The sequence below is a fragment of the Uranotaenia lowii genome, chromosome 3 (assembly GCF_029784155.1).
Source record: "Uranotaenia lowii strain MFRU-FL chromosome 3, ASM2978415v1, whole genome shotgun sequence".
Classification (NCBI taxonomy): Eukaryota; Metazoa; Arthropoda; class Insecta; order Diptera; family Culicidae; genus Uranotaenia; species Uranotaenia lowii.
The window spans coordinates 136878711-136903250 of record NC_073693.1 but is presented as its reverse complement, the minus strand read 5'-3'; the positions used below and the strand labels follow the sequence as shown (position 1 = coordinate 136903250).

The window sequence follows — 24540 nt, the reverse complement described above, 5'->3', positions numbered from 1 at the left end:
TGTATCTAACGCGAACACAAACGATAGCAGGGGAAAACAGTAACAGCAACAAAAAAAAACCATGTCCACCCCGGAGAAAATGGCTTGAATTTTGTACAAGCAGCACCATACACCATACCACAGAGTATGGTTTGTACTAAATATTTCGATCCAGACCGAATTTACTCAATCCGTTTGGGCGCTCATTCAAGCAGTACCATACACGATGCAAATCGTGTTTACAGCAACAAAATTTCATCGAATTTCATCGCATTTGTACAAATGTTGTGTAGTCTGTGTCCCGCTGAACTCAGAACGGATCTATTTATGTGTAGCCTTCTCAGTCACATCCGTTCTGAATTGAATGGAGCTTATCTGAGCGGCCACATACCATCTTTTTGTTGCTGTGCCGAACAAAAATTTGGTAGGTACATATGTGATGCCAATGCTTCTACATAAAATTCTACTCGCTCATTTTCATCATCTTTCAGGTGTGAAAATATCATAATCTTGAAATGTTTTTACTAAAACCTACATCACTTTTTACCGATAAGGTCGATGAACTAATTAACATTATGTGTAACTTTACAATAAACTTCAAAATAGAATATGTGGTACAAAAATTGGTTGCAAAATCGATGTGCTTCACAATTTTAATAGAGACGTTCAACGGCAAAACTTTTTTTTTCCCTCAGCATGAATTTTGGAAAGCACCCAAGTCTACCTACAAACGAGCATGTATCCCCACCCCATTCTAGGACCATCGCTAATAGAATTTCCTAGTCATTCATCATGATTAGCAAAAGCTCCAGCGTTTTTTTACTCCTATTCTTGAACAGGCATTTCACACCACTCTTCTATTGTGCAGGGGATGATTGTGTGTTTTTGTTATGGACTCGTGCAGCTCTAGGCAGTGACAGTGAGCGCGAAAAGGAAAGAAACCGAGAGCAAACGAACGTCCTACGAAAAAAAAAATCAGATTGTGGTCGTTGCAAAACAAGACATCTGTTGCTTGCTGATGCTGCTACAAATGTTTTATTATTCTGCTACACAAAACAATATAAAGAACATTGGCGATGCAGCACAATCGGAAACAAAAGGCCACAAAAGGGCAACTAGTAGCATAGAGGGAGCCGAGTGGGGGTAAACAATTCGATTATTTCGGTGCTAAATGTCAATCAGCCATCCGAACGACTGTTAGCTTCTAGGACTGGGTTACGAATTCGATCGAACCCGATTCCCGGGATTCCGGGAAAGTTTATGCAAAAGCTAAACGGTGGATAGAAGAATGGAAAGGAATGGCGGTTTATCGCGTTGGTCATCAAATGGCAATTAGTACACAACAGAAATTGATTAGAGAGTGATTTATGGTTTGGCAGCGCATTATTCCTGATTTTCCTGGTATTTTTTTCACTCAATGGTACCAGGGTTTTTTTGCATTCGTACGTAACTTTGGTTGAAAAAAGAGAAATTATGCACACTTGGATTGTTCAATTGAACAACAGTCGTCAAAACAACACTAGGTAATTGTTCAACACTAGGTAATTGTTCAATTGAATCACAATGTTTGAACGTTTAATTGAGGTGAGTGTTTTGTTAATAACAATTACCTACAACATAGAACTGATGCAATATTGCATATTAAAGTATTGGCATGAAATAGATGTTAGAATAAGTCATATTTTTTGCATTTAAACTTTAATCTTTCATGCCTTTTTTTACATTCTAAAAGACATCATTTTCTCGAACATTCTTGAAGATACAAATAAACGTAAAAATCATTTTTTTGTGAACCAACAGCGTTAAAAAAGTCACATATTGGGAACAAATTTTCGAAAACCTTTGAACATCATGAATCATAAAAAAGGCGAGAAAGCGAATTGTTTAAACCGTTTTTAGATACAATAACTGTAAGTGCTTCATTTCACGCTATTTTTCGGGAATTTTCTAGTTAACTGGAGCTTAGCGATGTATTTCAGATTTCAGATTTCAGATTTCAGATTTCAGATTTCAGATTTCAGATTTCAGATTTCAGATTTCAGATTTCAGATTTCAGATTTCAGATTTCAGATTTCAGATTTCAGATTTCAGATTTCAGATTTCAGATTTCAGATTTCAGATTTCAGATTTCAGATTTCAGATTTCAGATTTCAGATTTCAGATTTCAGATTTCAGATTTCAGATTTCAGATTTCAGATTTCAGATTTCAGATTTCAGATTTCAGATTTCAGATTTCAGATTTCAGATTTCAGATTTCAGATTTCAGATTTCAGATTTCAGATTTCAGATTTCAGATTTCAGATTTCAGATTTCAGATTTCAGATTTCAGATTTCAGATTTCAGATTTCAGATTTCAGATTTCAGATTTCAGATTTCAGATTTCAGATTTCAGATTTCAGATTTCAGATTTCAGATTTCAGATTTCAGATTTCAGATTTCAAATTTCAGATTTCAGATTTTAGATTTCAGATTTCAGATTCAGATTTCAGATTTCAGATTTCAGATTTCAGATTCAGATTTCAGATTTCAGATTTCAGAAACATACGAAGAGTGTGTCTCCGTATGTTTCATGCAAGATTCTCGATTTGCTTGCAAAGAAGTTCTACAGAAAAAAAAGATGTTGTTTTTTCAAATCAAAATATTCTAATGTTCCATACTAATCTCAAAGAGAAAATTTACTCACGTAAACGCTACTTAAAAATTCTGCAAAAAATCATGAATGAAAACGAAGCTTTCCAGATCCAAGGGTTTAAGAAATTCAAAAAAAAAAATCAAAAAAATTAAAAATTTAACTCCGAAAACCACAATTTCTAAAATTAAAACTCGAAAATCCAAGCTCCTTAATAGAAAATCCCAAATCAAAAGAATCGAAAAATCAAAAACAAGTATCGAAATTCCGGAAATTCACAATCGAAAATCCAAAATATAAAATTACGATTCAAAATTAAAACTCCGATATCTGCCATTAAAAATCAATGTTCCACGTCTAAATTCGAAATCTGAAAGTTATCTGAAATCTGAATCTTAAACGGTAAAACTGAAAACTACAACCCGAAATCCAAAATCTAAAATCTGAAATCCAAAATGTGAAATCTGAAATCTGAAATCTCAAATCTCAAATCTCAAATCTCAAATCTCAAATCTCAAATCTCAAATCTCAAATCTCAAATCTCAAATCTCAAATCTCAAATCTCAAATCTCAAATCTCAAATCTCAAATCTCAAATCTCAAATCTCAAATCTCAAATCTCAAATCTCAAATCTCAAATCTCAAATCTCAAATCTCAAATCTCAAATCTCAAATCTCAAATCTCAAATCTCAAATCTCAAATCTCAAATCTCAAATCTCAAATCTCAAATCTCAAATCTCAAATCTCAAATCTCAAATCTCAAATCTCAAATCTCAAATCTCAAATCTCAAATCTCAAATCTCAAATCTCAAATCTCAAATCTCAAATCTCAAATCTCAAATCTCAAATCTCAAATCTCAAATCTCAAATCTCAAATCTCAAATCTCAAATCTCAAATCTCAAATCTCAAATCTCAAATCTCAAATCTCAAATCTCAAATCTCAAATCTCAAATCTCAAATCTCAAATCTCAAATCTCAAATCTCAAATCTCAAATCTCAAATCTCAAATCTCAAATCTCAAATCTCAAATCTGAAATCTGAAATCTGAAATCTGAAATCTGAAATCTGAAATCTGAAATCGGAAATCTGAAGTCTAAGATCGAAATCTAAAATATGAAATCTCAAATCTGAAATCTGAGATCTGAGATCTGAAATCAGAAATCAGAAATCAGAAATCAGAAATCAGAAATCAGAAATCAGAAATCAGAAATCAGAAATCAGAAATCAGAAATCAGAAATCAGAAATCAGAAATCAGAAATCAGAAATCAGAAATCAGAAATCAGAAATCAGAAATCAGAAATCAGAAATCAGAAATCAGAAATCAGAAATCAGAAATCAGAAATCAGAAATCAGAAATCAGAAATCAGAAATCAGAAATCAGAAATCAGAAATCAGAAATCAGAAATCAGAAATCAGAAATCAGAAATCAGAAATCAGAAATCAGAAATCAGAAATCAGAAATCAGAAATCAGAAATCAGAAATCAGAAATCAGAAATCAGAAATCAGAAATCAGAAATCAGAAATCAGAAATCAGAAATCAGAAATCAGAAATCAGAAATCAGAAATCAGAAATCAGAAATCAGAAATCAGAAATCAGAAATCAGAAATCAGAAATCAGAAATCAGAAATCAGAAATCAGAAATCAGAAATCAGAAATCAGAAATCAGAAATCAGAAATCAGAAATCAGAAATCAGAAATCAGAAATCAGAAATCAGAAATCAGAAATCAGAAATCAGAAATCAGAAATCAGAAATCAGAAATCAGAAATCAGAAATCAGAAATCAGAAATCAGAAATCAGAAATCAGAAATCAGAAATCAGAAATCAGAAATCAGAAATCAGAAATCAGAAATCAGAAATCAGAAATCAGAAATCAGAAATCAGAAATCAGAAATCAGAAATCAGAAATCAGAAATCAGAAATCAGAAATCAGAAATCAGAAATCAGAAATCAGAAATCAGAAATCAGAAATCAGAAATCAGAAATCAGAAATCAGAAATCAGAAATCAGAAATCAGAAATCAGAAATCAGAAATCAGAAATCAGAAATCAGAAATCAGAAATCAGAAATCAGAAATCAGAAATCAGAAATCAGAAATCAGAAATCAGAAATCAGAAATCAGAAATCAGAAATCAGAAATCAGAAATCAGAAATCAGAAATCAGAAATCAGAAATCAGAAATCAGAAATCAGAAATCAGAAATCAGAAATCAAAAAATCAGAAATCAGAAATCAGAAATCAGAAATCAGAAATCAGAAATCAGAAATCAGAAATCAGAAATCAGAAATCAGAAATCAGAAATCAGAAATCAGAAATCAGAAATCAGAAATCAGAAATCAGAAATCAGAAATCAGAAATCAGAAATCAGAAATCAGAAATCAGAAATCAGAAATCAGAAATCAGAAATCAGAAATCAGAAATTTAGAAATCAGAAATCAGAAATCAGAAATCAGAAATCAGAAATCAGAAATCAGAAATCAGAAATCAGAAATCAGAAATCAGAAATCAGAAATCAGAAATCAGAAATCAGAAATCAGAAATCAGAAATCAGAAATCAGAAATCAGAAATCAGAAATCAGAAATCAGAAATCAGAAATCAGAAATCAGAAATCAGAAATCAGAAATCAGAAATCAGAAATCAGAAATCAGAAATCAGAAATCAGAAATCAGAAATCAGAAATCAGAAATCAGAAATCAGAAATCAGAAATCAGAAATCAGAAATCAGAAATCAGAAATCAGAAATCAGAAATCAGAAATCAGAAATCAGAAATCAGAAATCAGAAATCAGAAATCAGAAATCAGAAATCAGAAATCAGAAATCAGAAATCAGAAATCAGAAATCAGAAATCAGAAATCAGAAATCAGAAATCAGAAATCAGAAATCAGAAATCAGAAATCAGAAAATCAGAAAATCAGAAATCAGAAATCAGAAATCAGAAATCAGAAATCAGAAATCAGAAATCAGAAATCAGAAATCAGAAATCAGAAATCAGAAATCAGAAATCAGAAATCAGAAATCAGAAATCAGAAATCAGAAATCAGAAATCAGAAATCAGAAATCAGAAATCAGAAATCAGAAATCAGAAATCAGAAATCAGAAATCAGAAATCAGAAATCAGAAATCAGAAATCAGAAATCAGAAATCAGAAATCAGAAATCAGAAATCAGAAATCAGAAATCAGAAATCAGAAATCAGAAATCAGAAATCAGAAATCAGAAATCAGAAATCAGAAATCAGAAATCAGAATCAGAAATCAGAATCAGAAATCAGAAATCAGAAATCAGAAATCAGAAATCAGAAATCAGAAATCAGAAATCAGAAATCAGAAATCAGAAATCAGAAATCAGAATCAGAAATCAGAAATCAGAAATCAGAAATCAGAAATCAGAAATCAGAAATCAGAAATCAGAAATCAGAAATCAGAAATCAGAAATCAGAAATCAGAAATCAGAAATCAGAAATCAGAAATCAGAAATCAGAAATCAGAAATCAGAAATCAGAAATCAGAAATCAGAAATCAGAAATCAGAAATCAGAAATCAGAAATCAGAAATCAGAAATCAGAAATCAGAAATCAGAAATCAGAAATCAGAAATCAGAATCAGAAATCAGAAATCAGAAATCAGAAATCAGAAATCAGAAATCAGAAATCAGAAATCAGAAATCAGAAATCAGAAATCAGAAATCAGAAATCAGAAATCAGAAATCAGAAATCAGAAATCAGAAATCAGAAATCAGAAATCAGAAATCAGAAATCAGAAATCAGAAATCAGAAATCAGAAATCAGAAATCAGAAATCAGAAATCAGAAATCAGAAATCAGAAATCAGAAATCAGAAATCAGAATCAGAAATCAGAAATCAGAAATCAGAAATCAGAAATCAGAAATCAGAAATCAGAAATCAGAAATCAGAAATCAGAAATCAGAAATCAGAAATCAGAAATCAGAATCAGAAATCAGAAATCAGAAATCAGAAATCAGAAATCAGAATCAGAAATCAGAAATCAGAAATCAGAAATCAGAAATCAGAAATCAGAAATCAGAATCAGAAATCAGAAATCAGAAATCAGAAATCAGAAATCAGAAATCAGAAATCAGAAATCAGAAATCAGAAATCAGAAATCAGAAATCAGAAATCAGAAATCAGAAATCAGAAATCAGAAATCAGAAATCAGAAATCAGAAATCAGAAATCAGAAATCAGAAATCAGAAATCAGAAATCAGAAATCAGAAATCAGAAATCAGAAATCAGAAATCAGAAATCAGAAATCAGAAATCAGAAATCAGAAATCAGAAATCAGAAATCAGAAATCAGAAATCAGAAATCAGAAATCAGAAATCAGAAATCAGAAATCAGAAATCAGAAATCAGAAATCAGAAATCAGAAATCAGAAATCAGAAATCAGAAATCAGAAATCAGGAATCAGAAATCAGGAATCAGAAATCAGAAATCAGAAATCAGAAATCAGAAATCAGAAATCAGAAATCAGAAATCGGAAATCAGAAATCAGAAATCAGAAATCAGAAAATCAGAAATCAGAAATCAGAAATCAGAAATCAGAAATCAGTAATCAGAAATCAGAAATCAGAAATCAGAAATCAGAAATCAGAAATCAGAAATCAGAAATCAGAAATCAGAAATCAGAAATCAGAAATCATAAATCATAAATCATAAATCATAAATCAGAAATCAGAAATCAGAAATCAGAAATCAGAAATCAGAAATCAGAAATCAGAAATCAGAAATCAGAAATCAGAAATCAGAAATCAGAAATCAGAAATCAGAAATCAGAAATCAGAAATCAGAAATCAGAAATCAGAAATCAGAAATCAGAAATCAGAAATCAGAAATCAGAAATCAGAAATCAGAAATCAGAAATCAGAAATCAGAAATCAGAAATCAGAAATCAGAAATCAGAAATCAGAAATCAGAAATCAGAAATCAGAAATCAGAAATCAGAAATCAGAAATCAGAAATCAGAAATCAGAAATCAGAAATCAGAAATCAGAAATCAGAAATCAGAAATCAGAAATCAGAAATCAGAAATCAGAAATCAGAAATCAGAAATCAGAAATCAGAAATCAGAAATCAGAAATCAGAAATCAGAAATCAGAAATCAGAAATCAGAAATCAGAAATCAGAAAATCAGAAAATCAGAAATCAGAAATCAAAAATCAGAAATCAGAAATCAGAAATCAGAAATCAGAAATCAGAAATCAGAAATCAGAAATCAGAAATCAGAAATCAGAAATCAGAAATCAGAAATCAGAAATCAGAAATCAGAAATCAGAAATCAGAAATCAGAAATCAGAAATCAGAAATCAGAAATCAGAAATCAGAAATCAGAAATCAGAAATCAGAAATCAGAAATCAGAAATCAGAAATCAGAAATCAGAAATCAGAAATCAGAAATCAGAAATCAGAAATCAGAAATCAGAAATCAGAAATCAGAAATCAGAAATCAGAAATCAGAAATCAGAAATCAGAAATCAGAAATCAGAAATCAGAAATCAGAAATCAGAAATCAGAAATCAGAAATCAGAAATCAGAAATCAGAAATCAGAAATCAGAAATCAGAAATCAGAAATCAGAAATCAGAAATCAGAAATCAGAAATCAGAAATCAGAAATCAGAAATCAGAAATCAGAAATCAGAAATCAGAAATCAGAAATCAGAAATCAGAAATCAGAAATCAGAAATCAGAAATCAGAAATCAGAAATCAGAAATCAGAAATCAGAAATCAGAAATCAGAAATCAGAAATCAGAAATCAGAAATCAGAAATCAGAAATCAGAAATCAGAAATCAGAAATCAGAAATCAGAAATCAGAAATCAGAAATCAGAAATCAGAAATCAGAAATCAAAAATCAGAAATCAGAAATCAGAAATCAGAAATCAGAAATCAGAAATCAGAAATCAGAAATCAGAAATCAGAAATCAGAAATCAGAAATCAGAAATCAGAAATCAGAAATCAGAAATCAGGAATCAGAAATCAGAAATCAGAAATCAGAAATCAGAAATCAGAAATCAGAAATCAGAAATCAGAAATCAGAAATCAGAAATCAGAAATCAGAAATCAGAAATCAGAAATCAGAAAATCAGAAAATCAGAAATCAGAAATCAGAAATCAGAAAATCAGAAATCAGAAATCAGAAATCAGAAATCAGAAATCAGAAATCAGAAATCAGAAATCAGAAATCAGAAATCTGAAATCTGAAATCAGAAATCAGAAATCAGAAGCTTGAAATTTGAAATCTGAAATCGGAAATCGGAAATCTGAATTCTGAGATCTGGATTCTGAAATCAGAAACCGGAAATCTGAAATAAAAAAAAACAATAATCGATAAACGAAAATCAAAAATTGGAAATCGAAAGTCAAAAAAAGAAAATTTAAAAACTAAAAACGCAAACCGAAAATAATAATCAGCAATCGAAAGTCAAAAAATCCAGAATTAGATCCGGAAATCTTAAATTAGATGATCCAAAATTCATAATCTCAATCGTCAAGTAGTCAGAAAGTTCAAAAGTGGAAAATTCAAAGAGTCAAAATTTCAAAAATAGTTAAGTCAAAAACTAAAAAGAATTTCAATGTTTAGAAATCGGAAAGCCAAATAGTGAGCAAGTTAGAGAATTCGAGAGCCAGGAAGTTATGTTTTACAGATAATGAGAAAATCAGCAAGACATGGAGACAGGAAATCAGTAATTATATCGGATGATCAGAAAATTATGAATTCAGGAGGCCAAAAAGTCTAAAACTCAAATATTCAGTAAAAAGTAAATATATCAGACAATAAGAATGTCAGAAAGTTTATAAGTCAGTGAGTTCAATATGTCAGAAAATCAGAAAGTAAGAAGGTAAAAAAGTTCATAAAGTCAGAATCCCAGAAAGTGAAAAATCCAGAATGTTAGAAAATTTTAAAATGACCAAGTCAAAAAGTTGGAAAATCGGTAAGTTAGAAAACCAAATGGAAACAATGAAAAAAGGTAAATAATTCAGGCATTAAAAGAGTCAGAAATTTAGAACGTCAGAAAATCAGGCAGTCAGGAAGCCAGACATTCAGAAATTCAGAACTCAGAATTCAGAAAGTCAGAACTGAAAATCAGATAGTCTGAAAGTCAAAAAGTTAAGAAATCGGAAAGTGAGAACCTTAGAAAGTCATGAAATCAGAAAGTTAGAAAGCCAGAAAGTCAGAAAATCAGAAAATCAGATACGTAGTCAGAAAGTGAGGCAGTAAGATTATCCGAATGTCAGTGAGTCAAACAGTAAGAAAATCAGAAAGCCAGAAAATCAGAAAGTGAGACAGTCATAAAATCAGTAAGTCAGAAAATTAAGAAGCCGGGAAGTTAAAATGTCAGAAAATCTAAAAAATATAAAGTCAAAAAACCGGGAAATCGGAAAAACAACCTTTTATAGAATTTTACAATTTCAAAGACACAGAAAGCCAGGAAGTTAGAAAGACATTCAGAAAGTTATATAGCCAAAAAGTAAAAAAGACAGAAAGTTATATGGTTGATTTGTGACTGGTGAATGTAGTCTTATTGTGGACGTTTCGGCTTCTCAGTCAAAATATAATTTAGGACATTAAGTAAATGTACTGTTTCTAAATTATATTTTGACTGAGAAGCCGAAACGTCCACAATAAGACAGAAAGTTAGACAGTCGGAAAGTTATTTATCGAAAAAGTCAAAACATAAAAAAACAGTATATCAGAAAGTCACAAAATTAACAAAAAACTGTATACAAACAATCAGAAACATAAAATCAAATCATTTAATATTTGTAGATACCATTGCAAAACAGATTTTTTTCTCCATTTTAATATTCCTGCTGACAATTTGACAGACTCGTAGGACTCGAAATCTTCGCTTTTCTCCGTTCAGCTGCGAATGATTGTAAGCCAAAGGCTATTTTGAAATTATTTCAACTTTCAAGTGGAATTAAACCCGGGGTTGGCTGGGAAGAAGCGAGAAACTGGGAGGTGAGCGCAAAATTCCGGAGAGAGAAAGGAGCGGGGCGCTTATTTTCATGATACCATGACCCGAAGACGTGCCATTTTCTACTACTATAGAATGTGCGAATGAAAACGATTCATCATCATCATCAGCAGCGCCATCGTTGGGGTGGTATTTCGGTCGGAATGAATATCATCTTTGCAATGTGCGGTGAAAAGTGGCCAAATGTTGTGTTACGTAGTAGCTGTAAATGGGGGAAATTGGATGTGAAATATTGCCCTGCTCGAGCAGCTCATTTTGATGAAGCCGGGTGGAGAAAGATAACAAAAAAAATATTTAGAACTTTCAGCAGCTGGCTACAACCGCCCCACTTAAGATGCAGAACATGTCCCCTGTTTATTGGGCGTAAATTAAGTGGGACATAAGCATCAAATATTACATGAGCCATTATAATGTTCGGATGCTAACACGTCATAATCATTTAATTTCATGGTTCGGGGATCCAGAAATTTTAACAATTGTGAGCATGGCTTCATATTCGTATGGTGTTCATATTGTATTCAATATAGAATCGACTTTGAATACTTAAGGAACAGCATAGCAAAATAACAAGAGTAAACATTGATCACAGTTGTATCGGATAATTTTTTCAATGAATTTCCGCCAACTGCATCGTTGATACAAGTCGCAAATGACATAAAGATGTTAAAATGACGATAAGCAAAACAAAAAAAAATTAAAAAAAAAAAGCCAGGGAGTATTTTTCAGACGTTCATGATTGTTAAAATGACGATAAGCGAAACAAAAAATTTTTTTAAAAAAAATGGCAAAGTGAGTATTTTTCAGACGTTCATGATTTGGCATGCAGTATGGCGTATCTTCCTCAGAAACTAATAACTAAGTAGAACTCATAATGACTTGACAAAATCCTTGCCCAAAAGGAGGCCCTGTACGTTGAAGTTCAATCAGCTGCTGGATAGACAAATTGAGAATTATGTACATATAATGACACTATATTTTTAAATTTACCGCTAAGGGTATAACTCCATAAAGGGGATAATATTCTAACTTAGGGAAGTATAACCATTTCACTGCCGAGAAGATCTGCCTAACAGCGGTCCCTACAAGTTGAGAAAGTTGGGTATTCTTAGAAACAGCCTTCCCAGCCAGAAGGCCAAACCAAATAAACAATCAGCAGCAGCCTTGAAGATCTGCGCTTCCTAAGCCAATTCCGTCTTTTTCCACCAGGAGGCCAAACCAAAAGAAACAATTAGCAGAAGCTGCCTTAAAAATCAGCGCTTTTTAGCTAACTCCGCCTTTTCCACCGGAAGGCCAAACCAAAATAAAAAATCAGCAGAAGCTGCCTTAAAAATCCGTAATTTCTAAGCCAATCCGGCCTTTTCCACCGGAAGGCCAAATCAAAATAAACAATCCGCAGCAGTAGCCTTGAAAATCTGCACTTCCTTTGCCAATTCCGTTTTTGTCCACCAGAAGACGAAATCAAAATAAACAATCAGCAGCAGCAGCTTTAAAAATTTGCACTTCCTTAGCCAATTTCGTCTTTTTTCACCATAATGCCAAATCTGCGCTTCCTATCAAATAATAAAAAAAACAATCATAGCAGCAGCATAAAAACAATCTGCGTTTTCGAATCTCTTTGTCTTATTTACTGGAGGAACAAACAATCAGCAGGAGCAGCCTTAGCGATTTATGCTTTTCCAGCTTCTCCGTCTTTTTTACCGGAAGAACGAACAATCAAAGCAGCAGCCTTAAGAATTTGCGCTTTTTTGTATCTCCGTCTTATTTACCCGAGGAACGAACAATCAGCAGCGCAGGAGCCTCAACAATCTGCGCTGAAGATAATAGGATCAAGCACGATTATGTTGAGAAACGTCGAAGCCGGAAGAAAGACATTATGGGCAGAATAGCTTTCAAGCTGGCACGCAAATTGTTGAAAAGTGAAAAAGATAGTTGGTGGTGATTTCAAAAGAATAAACCTAATGATTTGAGATGGAAGAGTATATTCAAAGCTTCTAAACACCAAACTCATGTTGAGATTTGAAGGCCTGAGGAACGGACGTGTAAAACCAAGTGGAAAACTCTTCATTTGCAGGATAAGCTGCTGAAAAAGACCGATTTCAACCGATTGGTAAGTTTCAGAAAAAAAAAATTAAATTCAACTGTTATAACCATTTACTATAAAAGAAGAATCAAGATGGATCCCATCCATAAGGATAATAGGGAAACCGAAGAATCGAACTGAACACGGCTGAAAACTTCGTTTCACATTGAAGAAGCAGGTGAAATTGGCAAGTAATTGATAGCAGTCTGAGACAATATATTGGCTTATGTATTCGAGAACTTGAAAGCAAGGTTCTATATTGCTTAACAACGGAAGTGAAAAGCCAAAGTTTCGACAGAGACAACCTAAATGAGGAATGCCTAGATGCGATATATGTAGCTACAAAACGTTTGCCGACAAAAATGAAATATGGATGGGAACAGATTATCGGGAATCTAGGTTCTGACGAAATTCCAAACTGTGGTAGGAAGCATAGGATTTGGTTAAAGAAGAATTATAGGTATAACGAAACTAGATCAATACAAAAGAGTTGAAATCGATTTAGATTTAGATAGGCATTTCTTAGATTGCAATGTACAATAAAGTGCTCAGTGAATAAGCACATGAAGCTCAAAACAGGACTTTCAGGACTTCGGATGCTTTGAGTAATTTGAACGCTAGATTAGGCCTTGAGTTTACGGATCCGAAAAATCTTCTTGAATAAATATACAATCACAGTATTGCTTAGATTTGATTGTTGGTCTGTGTTGAAGTTGTTTTTTTTCTCATAAAAATGTTTATCAACTGTAGGTTTAATATTTCGAAGGGTTTTCGGCATTATTAGTGTAATAGATGGTTTTGAAAACGATTGTTATCACAGCATCCGACGTTTCGGCTTATATTTAGCCTTTATCAAGGAATCTGACAAGTGTAAATATTACACAGATAGGTGTGCCTAGTTGGCCCACTGCTCTATGTCGATTAATAGTTCGCCAAAAGCAATGGTCTCTCTACAGATGTTCTAGGTTAATTTGAACCTTAGCTGAGTAAGCGGAGCGAATACACAACAAGAGATTTATTTATTTGAAGTCTTTGATTGCTGTCATACAGTATGACCCATAAAAAAGGCGAAAATCTTTAGGAGTCCTTTTTGGGTTGTTTTTGAAGATTTTTGAGGATTTTTTTGTGGGTGTATTAGCTCTAACCTTCATCTCTCAATTGATGTAAACAAAGCAATAGTACAGTACACGATATATCGGCAAAATGTAAACAAAGGAGATAGAGACTGGTTTACTTCTCGCCTTAAAATTTTCCAAGCAAATTGCGGCGGCTGTAGCATGGCATCTAGAGACTGTTTACCGCGTGAATCATTCTCTCCTTGATGGTCCATGTTCAAGGATGCCGGGTAGTGGAAGATCACAGTCTGCACACACTGTGAAAGTGGTCAAATTGGTCAATACGAGAATGGAGCGGAATCCAGTAAGATCAATCCGGAGGATGGCTAAGGAAGCGAATATCTCGAATTCTTCTATGCAAAAATTAATCAAACATGAATGAAATGCATCATCATCAAAAGGGCAAACGAATGAAATCACTGCGACTTAAGCGTTCGAGGCAATTTCTGTCTAAGTTGAAGAAAAAGCAACTGATAATCGTGTTCTCAGACAAGAAACTTATTTCAATTGATTTTCAATTCTCCTACGGATCGGTTTATTTCACCCATGAAGGCTCAGGTAGTTCCAGAGAATGTGAAATTCAAGTTTACTATCAAGCATTCCGCCAAAGTCATGAAATTTGGAGCGGTTGCTTCGAATGAATTGAAGGTGATTCCCGTTTTCAGAAAAGCTGGAGTTAAAGTTAATACTAAAGCCTACATGGACATTTCGGAAAATGCCCATGCCATACCTCGAAACCGACCCAAACTTGGCTGGAGAAAAATATGAAATTTTTGCTAAAGAATCTTTGGCCTCCAAGGCATCAAGATAAGAACCCCCTCGACTATCCGATATGGACATATATTTTAGCGAAGCCTGTATCCTCTTACCCATATGTCGATTCTCTAAAAGCCTTCATCTTTGAAGCGTGGGCTTAAATATTAGAGGCTTATATTGCAGGGTGGCCACAACTTTTTCATTTTTAAATTCCCGGCTTTTCCCGGTTTTCCAGGTTATAAATTCACGATTTCCCAGGTTTTGATGGTCCAATTTCATCGAAGTATAGCAAAAATTTCAACTTATTTCATCGATTTGGTTGTTTCATCACATTCATATCATTAAGTATCTAAACAAATTCGATTCTATTTTAAGGTTTTTATAGGCTTTTTTAAAAATGATTAAAAAATACCCTACACAAAATCGTTATGAGAATAGAAAAGCTGGTGCCGACGACACTATAATTCATTTAAAACATATTTTTGATAGATGTTTTAAAATCATGTCCACAAAAAAATAAAAATGGTGTGCTGAACGTTGTTTACAATAAATAAGTCGTCAGTATGGCTATGGTAAGAACCAAAAAGAAATCAAATGAATAAAATGTGATATTCTATCGCCTTTTTAAAGTCACAGATACCACGTGTGTCATTACAGTTCACAACATTCATTTCTTTGGGAATTTAAAATTGTTCAGAAGTGCCTTCAATCTTGTAACTCGCTTGTCACAGTAAATTCAAATTATACGTTGATTTCTACTGTTTTAAATTCCGTGATAGATTTCAAGTATAATAAATTTTGGCTAAAAATTACCAAACAAGAAATCTGAGTAATTATGATCATAATTACCTAAGCTGACCCTACCATTTTCCGACTTGTGTTCTGTTTTCAATTCGGTTGTATTCAATTTTAACTGTACTAGGTATTTTAAAATCTGAACACTGAATTCAGAACCGATGAGATTCTGAGATCAGTTTTTTTTTTTCAAACAGTGAAGCAGAATAAAACTGTACCGGATATTCGGGCCGAATATTACCCAAAATTTAAATTTGTCGAATATTCAGCGCACACAAATTGTTGCGTTTTAAAAAAAAAATTATTCTAAAATAAAAATGACAATTTGTTTGAAGAAGTCATAAAATATTCAAACAAAATATTCTGGAGCATTTTTGATTACTCTGCTGTATACGACCCGATTCTTGGTCTTGCATTTTTTTTTACAGTTTTAAAGCTTGATTCAGGACTGCAAAACATTGCAAACTAATTTTATTTTATTGTTTATAAAATTTATCTTATTTTTTACCCTTCTCCGAGTGTTCAATTTTTTTTTGGTATAAATTTCTATGTAAAGGTACACCTCAGGTGAAAATAAAAATGAAAAACCTTATTTAGCCAATAACTCAAAAAAGCGACATAAGTTGATTTAGTACCATGGTAGAATCGATGGGGAAGGATTTTTAACTGGTCTCAGTGTTCAAAACCTCTTAAAAAAGTTTGAATTTCTCCGATTTTCATCGCGCAAATTTTCTCATATTGGGAGTCGAAATAGAATCAGTTTTAAAAAGCTTTAAACACTCAAACCGGTTCGAAATTCAGCTATTCCCCATCGAGACCACCATGTTACATAGCCAATATGTGTCGCTTTTTGAGTTATTGTTTCGAAAATTGAAAAAATATTAAGTTTCGAGAACAATAAGTCATTTTTTTTGTGGCGTTTAAATAGATGTGGGAAGCTGACGCTTAAAAGGAAATATAGGTGGACAGATCAGAGAAGTTTAGTGTAGGCATTTTAAAAAGATTTTTACTTTTTTTTTCAAAAGTTCCCATTGAACCTTTAAAATAAAAAAAAACAGGTTTGGACTTTGCGCCCTCAAACAAGTAAAAATTAGCTCTTCAACCTTTGGCACCACGGAAAAATCTGAATTTTGTTGCCATGTATTATCGAACAAAAGAAAAAAGAGATTAAAACAATGAATTCTAATGCAATAATTTTATTAATTTGTATGTTTGTCGAAACAAAATCTGATTTTAACATTTTAATACCATGATATTTTCCTGAAGTACTTCGCTCAAAACTCATATATATTTTTAGGGAAGTACCATGCAACGTTGAATCATTGTATGTAACAATTTAAAAGTATTTTAAGCATTGTGCATTGAAAATACTTTCAACAAAAAGCTCTGATAATTTCTTTACAGTGTTACTAAAAAGTCTTATTTCAAGGTCAATTCAAGTTAATTTTTGAAATCTTCATCAAAATTTTTGACGCGATTCATTCGATTTTTTTTTGCAAATCTTCATAGAATTCGTAATATATTCAAGCTATAAAAAGTGTAATTCTGGATAAATTATGATCACTAATTTATGTATATCATGAAAATGATATTAAAAAATTCAACTTAAAAAAGTTGTTCACGGATTAATAAAAATTAACCCAAACAGGGCGTTTGATAGGAGATCGTTTCCTAAAATTTGAAGAGATGTCGAATTTGTTATTATTTATTACGCTACAAAAATACATCGTTCCTTGCATAAAGACGATTTTTAGATTTATTTCTAATTTCTGTTTTGTTTTCAACACTTGAATTAAACAATATCACTGGAAAGTTATAATATTAGCCTGTTTTTACATTTCCAAGTTTACAACAAAGAGTTCTGATTTCTAAATTTAACTTTAATTAACTGTTTATTATATGACTGATGGTTTTTTCAATGATTGTAGTGACGTGCGATACTTGAACAAACTTTGAATTTTGGTATTTCTTATCTCATTTTTCAAGATAGTTTTGAACTCTGGGTTCCGATGAAAATTGAGTTTTCAATTCAAAGTTAGTTGATGAGAGATCCGAATAGTTTTTAAATTTTACAACTTCTGATTTTCTTACCACACATTTTTTGAACTGTTTTATTCTGGCATAGAAATTTAAATAATAATTCTGAATTTTGAATTTTGGGTGGAATCCCTGATCTTGGAACCAAACCTAAATTTCTATTTCCTTTTATTAATTTTCCCGTTTCGATTTTCAATTCCCGGATTTTTCCCGGTTCTGTGGCCACCCTGAAATTGCAAAGGTATGCTCCCGATTCAGATCTCGCCTGGAGAGAGTAGTTGAGAACGGTAAAGGAAAAATCGAGTGATTGTTTCTTAATACGTTAATCTACATGCTGAATGTATAAAAACTTTTCAAATAATGTTAACATCAAGAAAAATGTTTTTTTAAATCTTGATGACAGGTTTTCGCATTTTTATGGGTCATATTGTAAAACCTCAAACGCTAAGAAGGTCATTACCATAAGTACTAATAAATGTGACGTCGTTTTTTAAAGGCAATAATTGCAACAAGAGTCGTTAAAAAAAATTGAATCCATGATGGTCTTGAAGATCTAGGGGTCTAGTTATTTTAGAGATTATAAGCTTCCGTTCTAATGGAACTCCTATAACTAAGTAAGTATAGTGCTAAATGGCCGGAAGTAAGCTACAAATGTGCGATACCATATAAGTTCCCAAAACCAACGTTTCAAATATTACTTAAACGGTACTTCCGAAATTAAGAACTCTATAAAGGAATTGTTGAGGAGTTTTGTGCTATATTTGTGTTTTAGATATCTTGTACGAAAGATGCCCATGTGTAGGCATAATTCATGTGCAATCTACGAAAATGAGATAAGAGATATGCGAACTCCTCCCTACTGTCATCTTTCTAGAATGGGTTACAAGTATTAGTTTCCTAGAAACTTGTGCATTAAGGCATTAAGGTAAACAAGTTTTCCAAAAGGTTCAAAACTTGTTAGTTGCATACTTTGCAAGCAAAACATTATAATTGTTGGACAATATTAGGATTAAAAAAACAGTAGGAAAAATGGACAGTTAGAGTTAAAAGGAGGTTAGAAGTTAGCCCCGTGTACTTACCGTCGTAATCGTAATCGTTCATATCTAACGGTATAAGGTTACTCGCGCTAATACTATTATTGCTACCGGTAGTAGTAGTGGAATGCACATTCGGACCACCATGCTGTGGTCGTCCCCCGATCAGGGTGGGACTTGGTGTTGAGAACATCGGCGGAGGCGGAATCGGCCCAATCTCGGACACCGGAATGGGAGGTTCCGGCAGCTCCGACAGCGTGATGTGGTTGGCCAGGTGATGAAGGTGCGGTGGAAGGCCGCCATGCTGTTGGACCGCTGCCGCCAGAGCCGCCTGGTGCTGGTGGTGTTGCTGGGCGACGGCTGCCGCGGCCGCTGACAGTGCTGCCTGTGAGGGAAGCTGGGAATTGTAGTGCTGTTGGTGCTGCTGTTGCTGTTGGGCAACGGCGGCCGCGGCGGCTGCAGCTGCTAGTGCCGAGTGCTGCTGCTGCTGCAGCGATGTCGGATGCTGCTGCGATTGCAGATTCGACTGATTCTCGTTCGCCGGTGGAGGTGTCTTCCGTTGATTATCTTGGACTGTAAAGAGAAAGTGGGCGCTCGGTTAGACTATTTGTATATTCCGAAAAAAAAATTGGCGGATGGTATTTGCGATCATGAAATGTACAACAGGCATCACTAGCAACAAGTCTGATACACTAGAATGGTGAAGCGTTCGGTGAAGCTACTATCTACGGCAGATGAATGGATGAAGGCGTTAGTGGTGTTTGCAGCAGATGAACTTGGAAGCTTCTACTCTTATACTTACAACCATCACCATGGTAGCAGAGCACTTTTCGGGACAACTTGGTCGGCCCCAGGGTATTGGGGCGTTCCGGTTTCGATTGTACCGTGGGCGGGGGAAGCTGCAGCGATATGCCCTCGATCGTGGCCAAACCACCACCCCCGCCATGAAGCGAGGACGATTGATCGCCGCCGACCGATGAACTTCCGTTCGCGCTACCTTGGGCGTCAGTCTTTTCTTTCCGTGGCTCTGTGCGGTGTAACGATGACGATTTGAATTCGGTCGATTGGGTTTTTTTATTGGAGGTTATTTTTGGTTTTTGGTTTTACAAAAGTGGTAGTCGTGTTACGCGGGTTGTGGTGCGAGTTGGAAGTGCGCAAGTTGCAAGTAGTTTGTTGGGAAAGAAAAAAGAAAGAAAAAGGGAATACTGTAGCGGAAGCAATTTCTAGTAACAAAAACACAACATTCTTCTAGAAATCAATGCTCAATGATGCTCTGGTTAGTTCTTTGCTTTTGTACAATTGTTCACTATTTCGTACGAGTATTGGTTGCTACTGTTACTCTCTAGTTTGGTTTGGCTAGTTTGCACTAAACTAACGAATCTATTAGTATGGATTATCTCTGGAGCTAGAACGTTAGAACTGTGAGTTTGCAGTGAGTTATTGCCGTTATTCGTCATTCGGATGCTGTTGATTACGGTGGGAGATTTAAGGTGCGATAAAGGTTCTAATTTTCGACAAACTTAAATATTTAATTTAAACACAGCTTCTTTACTCTGCCGACTTTTAAGAGAGAAAAAAATCATTTCTACAGAAAGTTTCATAATCCTCAGAAGGAGCTTGAAATTATGGAATCCGATAATCGAAAACAAGTGGGAAAAAGTTTTTCCCGAGAGAAATCACTTTCTCAAACTGAGCTTAAAGAAAGGGGAAAATTGAAGTGTGAGAAAAACCTTGAAACTTTTCTCGTACAAATCCGTAGAACATTTTTCTACTATAAATTGCACACGTACACAATCGCACACACACACATTCATACACTGGAAACATAGTCTTGATCATATCAAAATATCAATTCATATGTTCCGAGAAGAAAACAATCTCAGCTGGAGTTTGAAGTTCCAACCGCTTGTTATTATCAGCTTACGATTAAGTTTACGCAAAAGAAGAACGAACGATTTGTTTGGATTAATTAATGTTTCTCAGTACTTGAAAAATTTGCAGTATACATATGAAAAATTTATAGCTTAAAATTTCACTTCACTACAAAATTTCACCAGATTTCCAATAATGTAAGCATTTTCCGAGCAAATTTTTTAACAAAACGTGTTTAAAAAAATCATTTTTAGTTCTGAATTCTGAAAGAAGCTTGTTTTCAATGGGAAATCTTCTAATACTGTTATTTAAGGAGTGTTGTAACACTTTGTTTTGTGAATAACATTTGAATGCATAATTGGAAATTGATGAAATTACCAGTGAAGCTACCTAGTAATGTAAAGGGTATGTGCACAAAATTTGGTGACAATCTGTCAAGAGCTTTTTGAGATAGCGTCCAATACTAAAACTCGTTGACCAAATTTTTTGGGCAGGATCGAGAAAAATCCAGAAAAGTCCCAGTGGGAGACTCAAAAACAGCTGGAAAACACTTTTTCGACCAAAGTTCATATGGTAAATTGTTTAAAAAGTCCTAGAGGATCCATTAGTGAGCTAACGTTTGTATAAAAGTGAAGATTATTGATTCCAATAAGTGAGAGGAATGTGAGAGAGTTTTTCAAGCTCAATTCCGAAATATGAATAGAGGATGTGATAAATAAGTCAAATTTCTCTAACTGGTTCATCTAGCTGACTGACTTCATTTTTACAAGGGAGCCGATCACCGGTTAAATAAACAAAATACGGTGGTCAAATCGTGCGCAAAATATTTGGAATGCTTGTGGGGAGATATTTTGAAAAACTTTTCTCAAGTCTCAAGTCTCAAGTCTCAGGTCTCAAGTCTCAAGTCTCAAGTCTCAAGTCTCAGGTCTCAGGTCTCAAGTCTCAAGTATCAGGTCGCAGGTCTGAAGTTTCAAGTTTCAAAGCTGCAGAATTTGAATGGTCTATTTTAACACGGTTTTCCGCAATTAGCACAGTTTTTTACACGGTTTTCAGGTATTAACACGTTGTGTAAAAAAACCTTACTGTATTTGTTTCAAGCTTCTCCATTTTTTCAGATAAACGTAAACCTCGAAACTAATATTTAAGGGTCGATTTGAGTTATGGATACGTTATATCTATTTTTTTCAGAATCAATTTTCGATATTTTTAATTTTTTTCATTCACTTTCACTAGCATTATTTAAGCTTGATCAAAACAAAATAAAAACAAGAATTCTTAACTTTTTAGATTTTGTATGGATCACAAAATTGTTCTTTGTGCTGTTCCATATTGTCTCTGTATTGAATTCTAGTTTTTTACGAAAAACTTAAATTTTCAACGGAACGCAAGTTAATTTTGGATGGAACTTAATTTATCCGAATTGTTGTATCAGTTTGACAATATTGTAAGTTTGATGCATTGTATTTGTTTTCGGGATTTCTGGACCCCCTATGAGTTCAAAAAATATATGATATTACACAAATCGTATACTTTTGGAATCTTTGTATGTGCAAAAAAAACTTTTTTTAAGCAATTATCAATTTGTTTTCATGCAACTCGACGTCGAAGAATAAACATTTGGTGCAACACATGCTCCAGGAAAACAGCTGTTATTCAACTACCATGCATTTAAGAGAATTAAGATATTGATAAACAGAATGCATCTAACTTTTTTTTTAATTCTTTTCATAATTTTGATAAAGTTGGTAACGTTAAATACGCAATATCAAGGATATGCAAGTTAAAAGCAGCTGCATAGAAATTGAGAAAAAGCTAAACAGCTTCCTTTTAGAATTCGTAAAAAATCTATATTTTGTATAATCAAAGGGCTCCAAAATGTGGATGAAAGTCGCCCCAATTTTATAATGGGAAGGTCCTTAAATATTTACAAATTCCAAATTATAAAAAGAAACTTCATTTGGGATGATTACACACAGCTTTTAACAAAGAAAATCAACTTTAATGACAAAAGTGACAGAAGATAAAAATGCAGCAAAAGCGAAAAAAAAAATCCAAAAAAATATTATATTTTATAAAAATTACAAAAATTACAGAAATTACAAAAATTACAAATATACAAAAATAACAAGAACTTTATAAATACAGTATTGTTCCGATTTTGTCAGCCCCATCTTGAATTTAGGGCTGACAAAACAGGGTACCTGACAAAATCGGGAAAAAAATTTTCTTGAAAATAATTTCAATTTTGATTTGATAATTGTCCGTTTACATGTTATTTCGATATTTTTGTCAATACCGTGATAAGGGGTGACATTGAGCCCTTTTTTTTTATTTTTTACCTTTCTTACAAAGTTGGTTTTTCAAGCGACATGTATACGCTTGAAAAACCAACTTTCGATCCGAGGCCCGGAGGGTCAAGTGTCATACACCATTCGACTCAGCTCGCCGAGATCGGAACATTTCTGTATGTGAGTATGTATGTGTGTATGTGTATGTTACAAAATAATGTCACACACGTTTCTCGATGACCGCTTGACCGATTTGAGTTCTTGAGGCGTCAAATTAAAGGTCTTGCCAATAGCAAAATGGAGGACTTGTTCAAGAACTCTACCCTAAGTGATTGTTTACAAACACCCTTCATACAATGGAAATTTGAAAAACCGTTGGTGTGTAGCTGCAGGATTGATATGCAATTGCAAAACAGCTGAATTTGTTGATCACATAAGTTAGATCACTTTAAACTGAATACATCTTGAACCTATCAGCACGTGTTGACAGCTCACAGCTGCCAAAATTACAGAAATGCTTCATGATTAGGTGTCAATATTCAACAACCTCTTTCTGCTTCCAACCGCCGGTGAGGTAAGTTCTAAACGCCAAATAAAATCTGAAAATACTGTTTCCTAATACATACCTTTACCAATTTTTCCGCAGTAATATCGGAAACACCACCAAGAACCATCGTTGAAACTAACTTTAAAAAGCGTCACCATTAATAGCTAACTACTGTGTAGAGCAAGGTTTGTACTTGTTGCAGCGTGTAAGCGTCTGTTAGGTTTGCGACATCATTTGTGTCGCGCAACAAAGCAGCTGAACTGAATTCAAGTCCGTTCATATATAAAAGCAAGCTGAAATAAATTTTATGTCATTCATAGTTGTATCGTCAAACAGATTGGTTGTAGTTATTTAGCCCTGAAGTATTCCCATTGCACCTGAACCTCTATCAGGTTATGGGCCCAGGTGGAAACTTCTCAGGAATCAGAAAGAGTTTAGTCATTTTTCCGAGAAGCGATGGAGTGGGCAAAAATTGTCAAGTTGAGCAATTCGAACTACCAATCATGGTCGTTCTCCGTGAAAGCGTTGTTGCGGCGGGAACAGCTCTGGAAACATGTAGAACCAGGAATTCCCCCACAACCGATGACCGAAGCGTGGGAGGACGGCGACGAGCGAACATTGGCCACGATTCAGCTGATGCTGGATGAGAGCCAATATGCGCTGATTCGTGACAAGTTGACGGCGAGGGAAACGTGGATGGCGCTCAAGGCGCATCACGAGAAGACCACGCTGGGGCAGCGGGTGACTCTTCTCCGGCAGATTACGAACCAGAATTTTAAGATAGGTGACAACATGGAGACCTATCTGGCTGAAATCGAAAAACAGTATGTTCGATTGGAGAATTCCGGATTTGAAATGCAAGAGTGCCTCAAAGTTGCATTGATATTGAGGGGTCTTCCGGAGGCGTTCAATCCTCTGACAACGGCCTTGGAAGCGAGGAACGAGGATGAACTTACCCTAGCTCTGGTTAAGGTGAAGCTGATGGATGAAGCGGAGAAACTTCTGAAACGGTCCGGATTCGACGAACAAGCTTTGCGAGCGAGCGGATCTGGCGTTCCGCAGAAAAATGCTGGGTGCTACCACTGTGGTAAGCCGGGACATCGAAGAAGGAACTGTAGAGCGTTCCTTGCAGAAAACAGCAGTAAAGCAGACCAGAAGAAACAAAAGGCTAAGGCCAAAACAGTGCGCGAAAACGACGCAAAGTCGTTTACGTTTATGGTACGTTTCGATAAGCGTCGCGAAAATGACAGTGCGTGGGTGATCGATTCGGGCGCGACGTCACATTTGGCAAAACATCGAAATTCGTTTGTGCGTCTCGATGAAAGTGTTCGTCCGGAAATTTTCACCGCTGACGGAAAAGTTATTAGTACTGCTGGCGTCGGAGAGTGCAAAATTGACTGTGTGAAC

General features: G+C 34.2%; 1 protein-coding gene across 5 annotated transcripts in view; it reads right to left on the bottom strand.

Annotated features, from left to right (window-relative positions):
- LOC129751486 (phosphatase and actin regulator 4) overlaps positions 1–24540 on the bottom strand; it is a 611903-nt gene that overhangs the window by 48523 nt on the left and 538840 nt on the right. For 4 of the 5 annotated variants that reach the window (XM_055747021.1, XM_055747022.1, XM_055747023.1 and 1 more), the window contains 2 exons: positions 19229–19453; positions 18472–18999 (listed from right to left, as the gene is read on the bottom strand). In XM_055747021.1, coding sequence (XP_055602996.1) covers positions 18472–18999; positions 19229–19453 — 753 coding nt within the window. The remainder of the gene's footprint in view (positions 1–18471; positions 19000–19228; positions 19454–24540) is intronic. The other variant, XM_055747025.1, reaches the window with a different exon arrangement.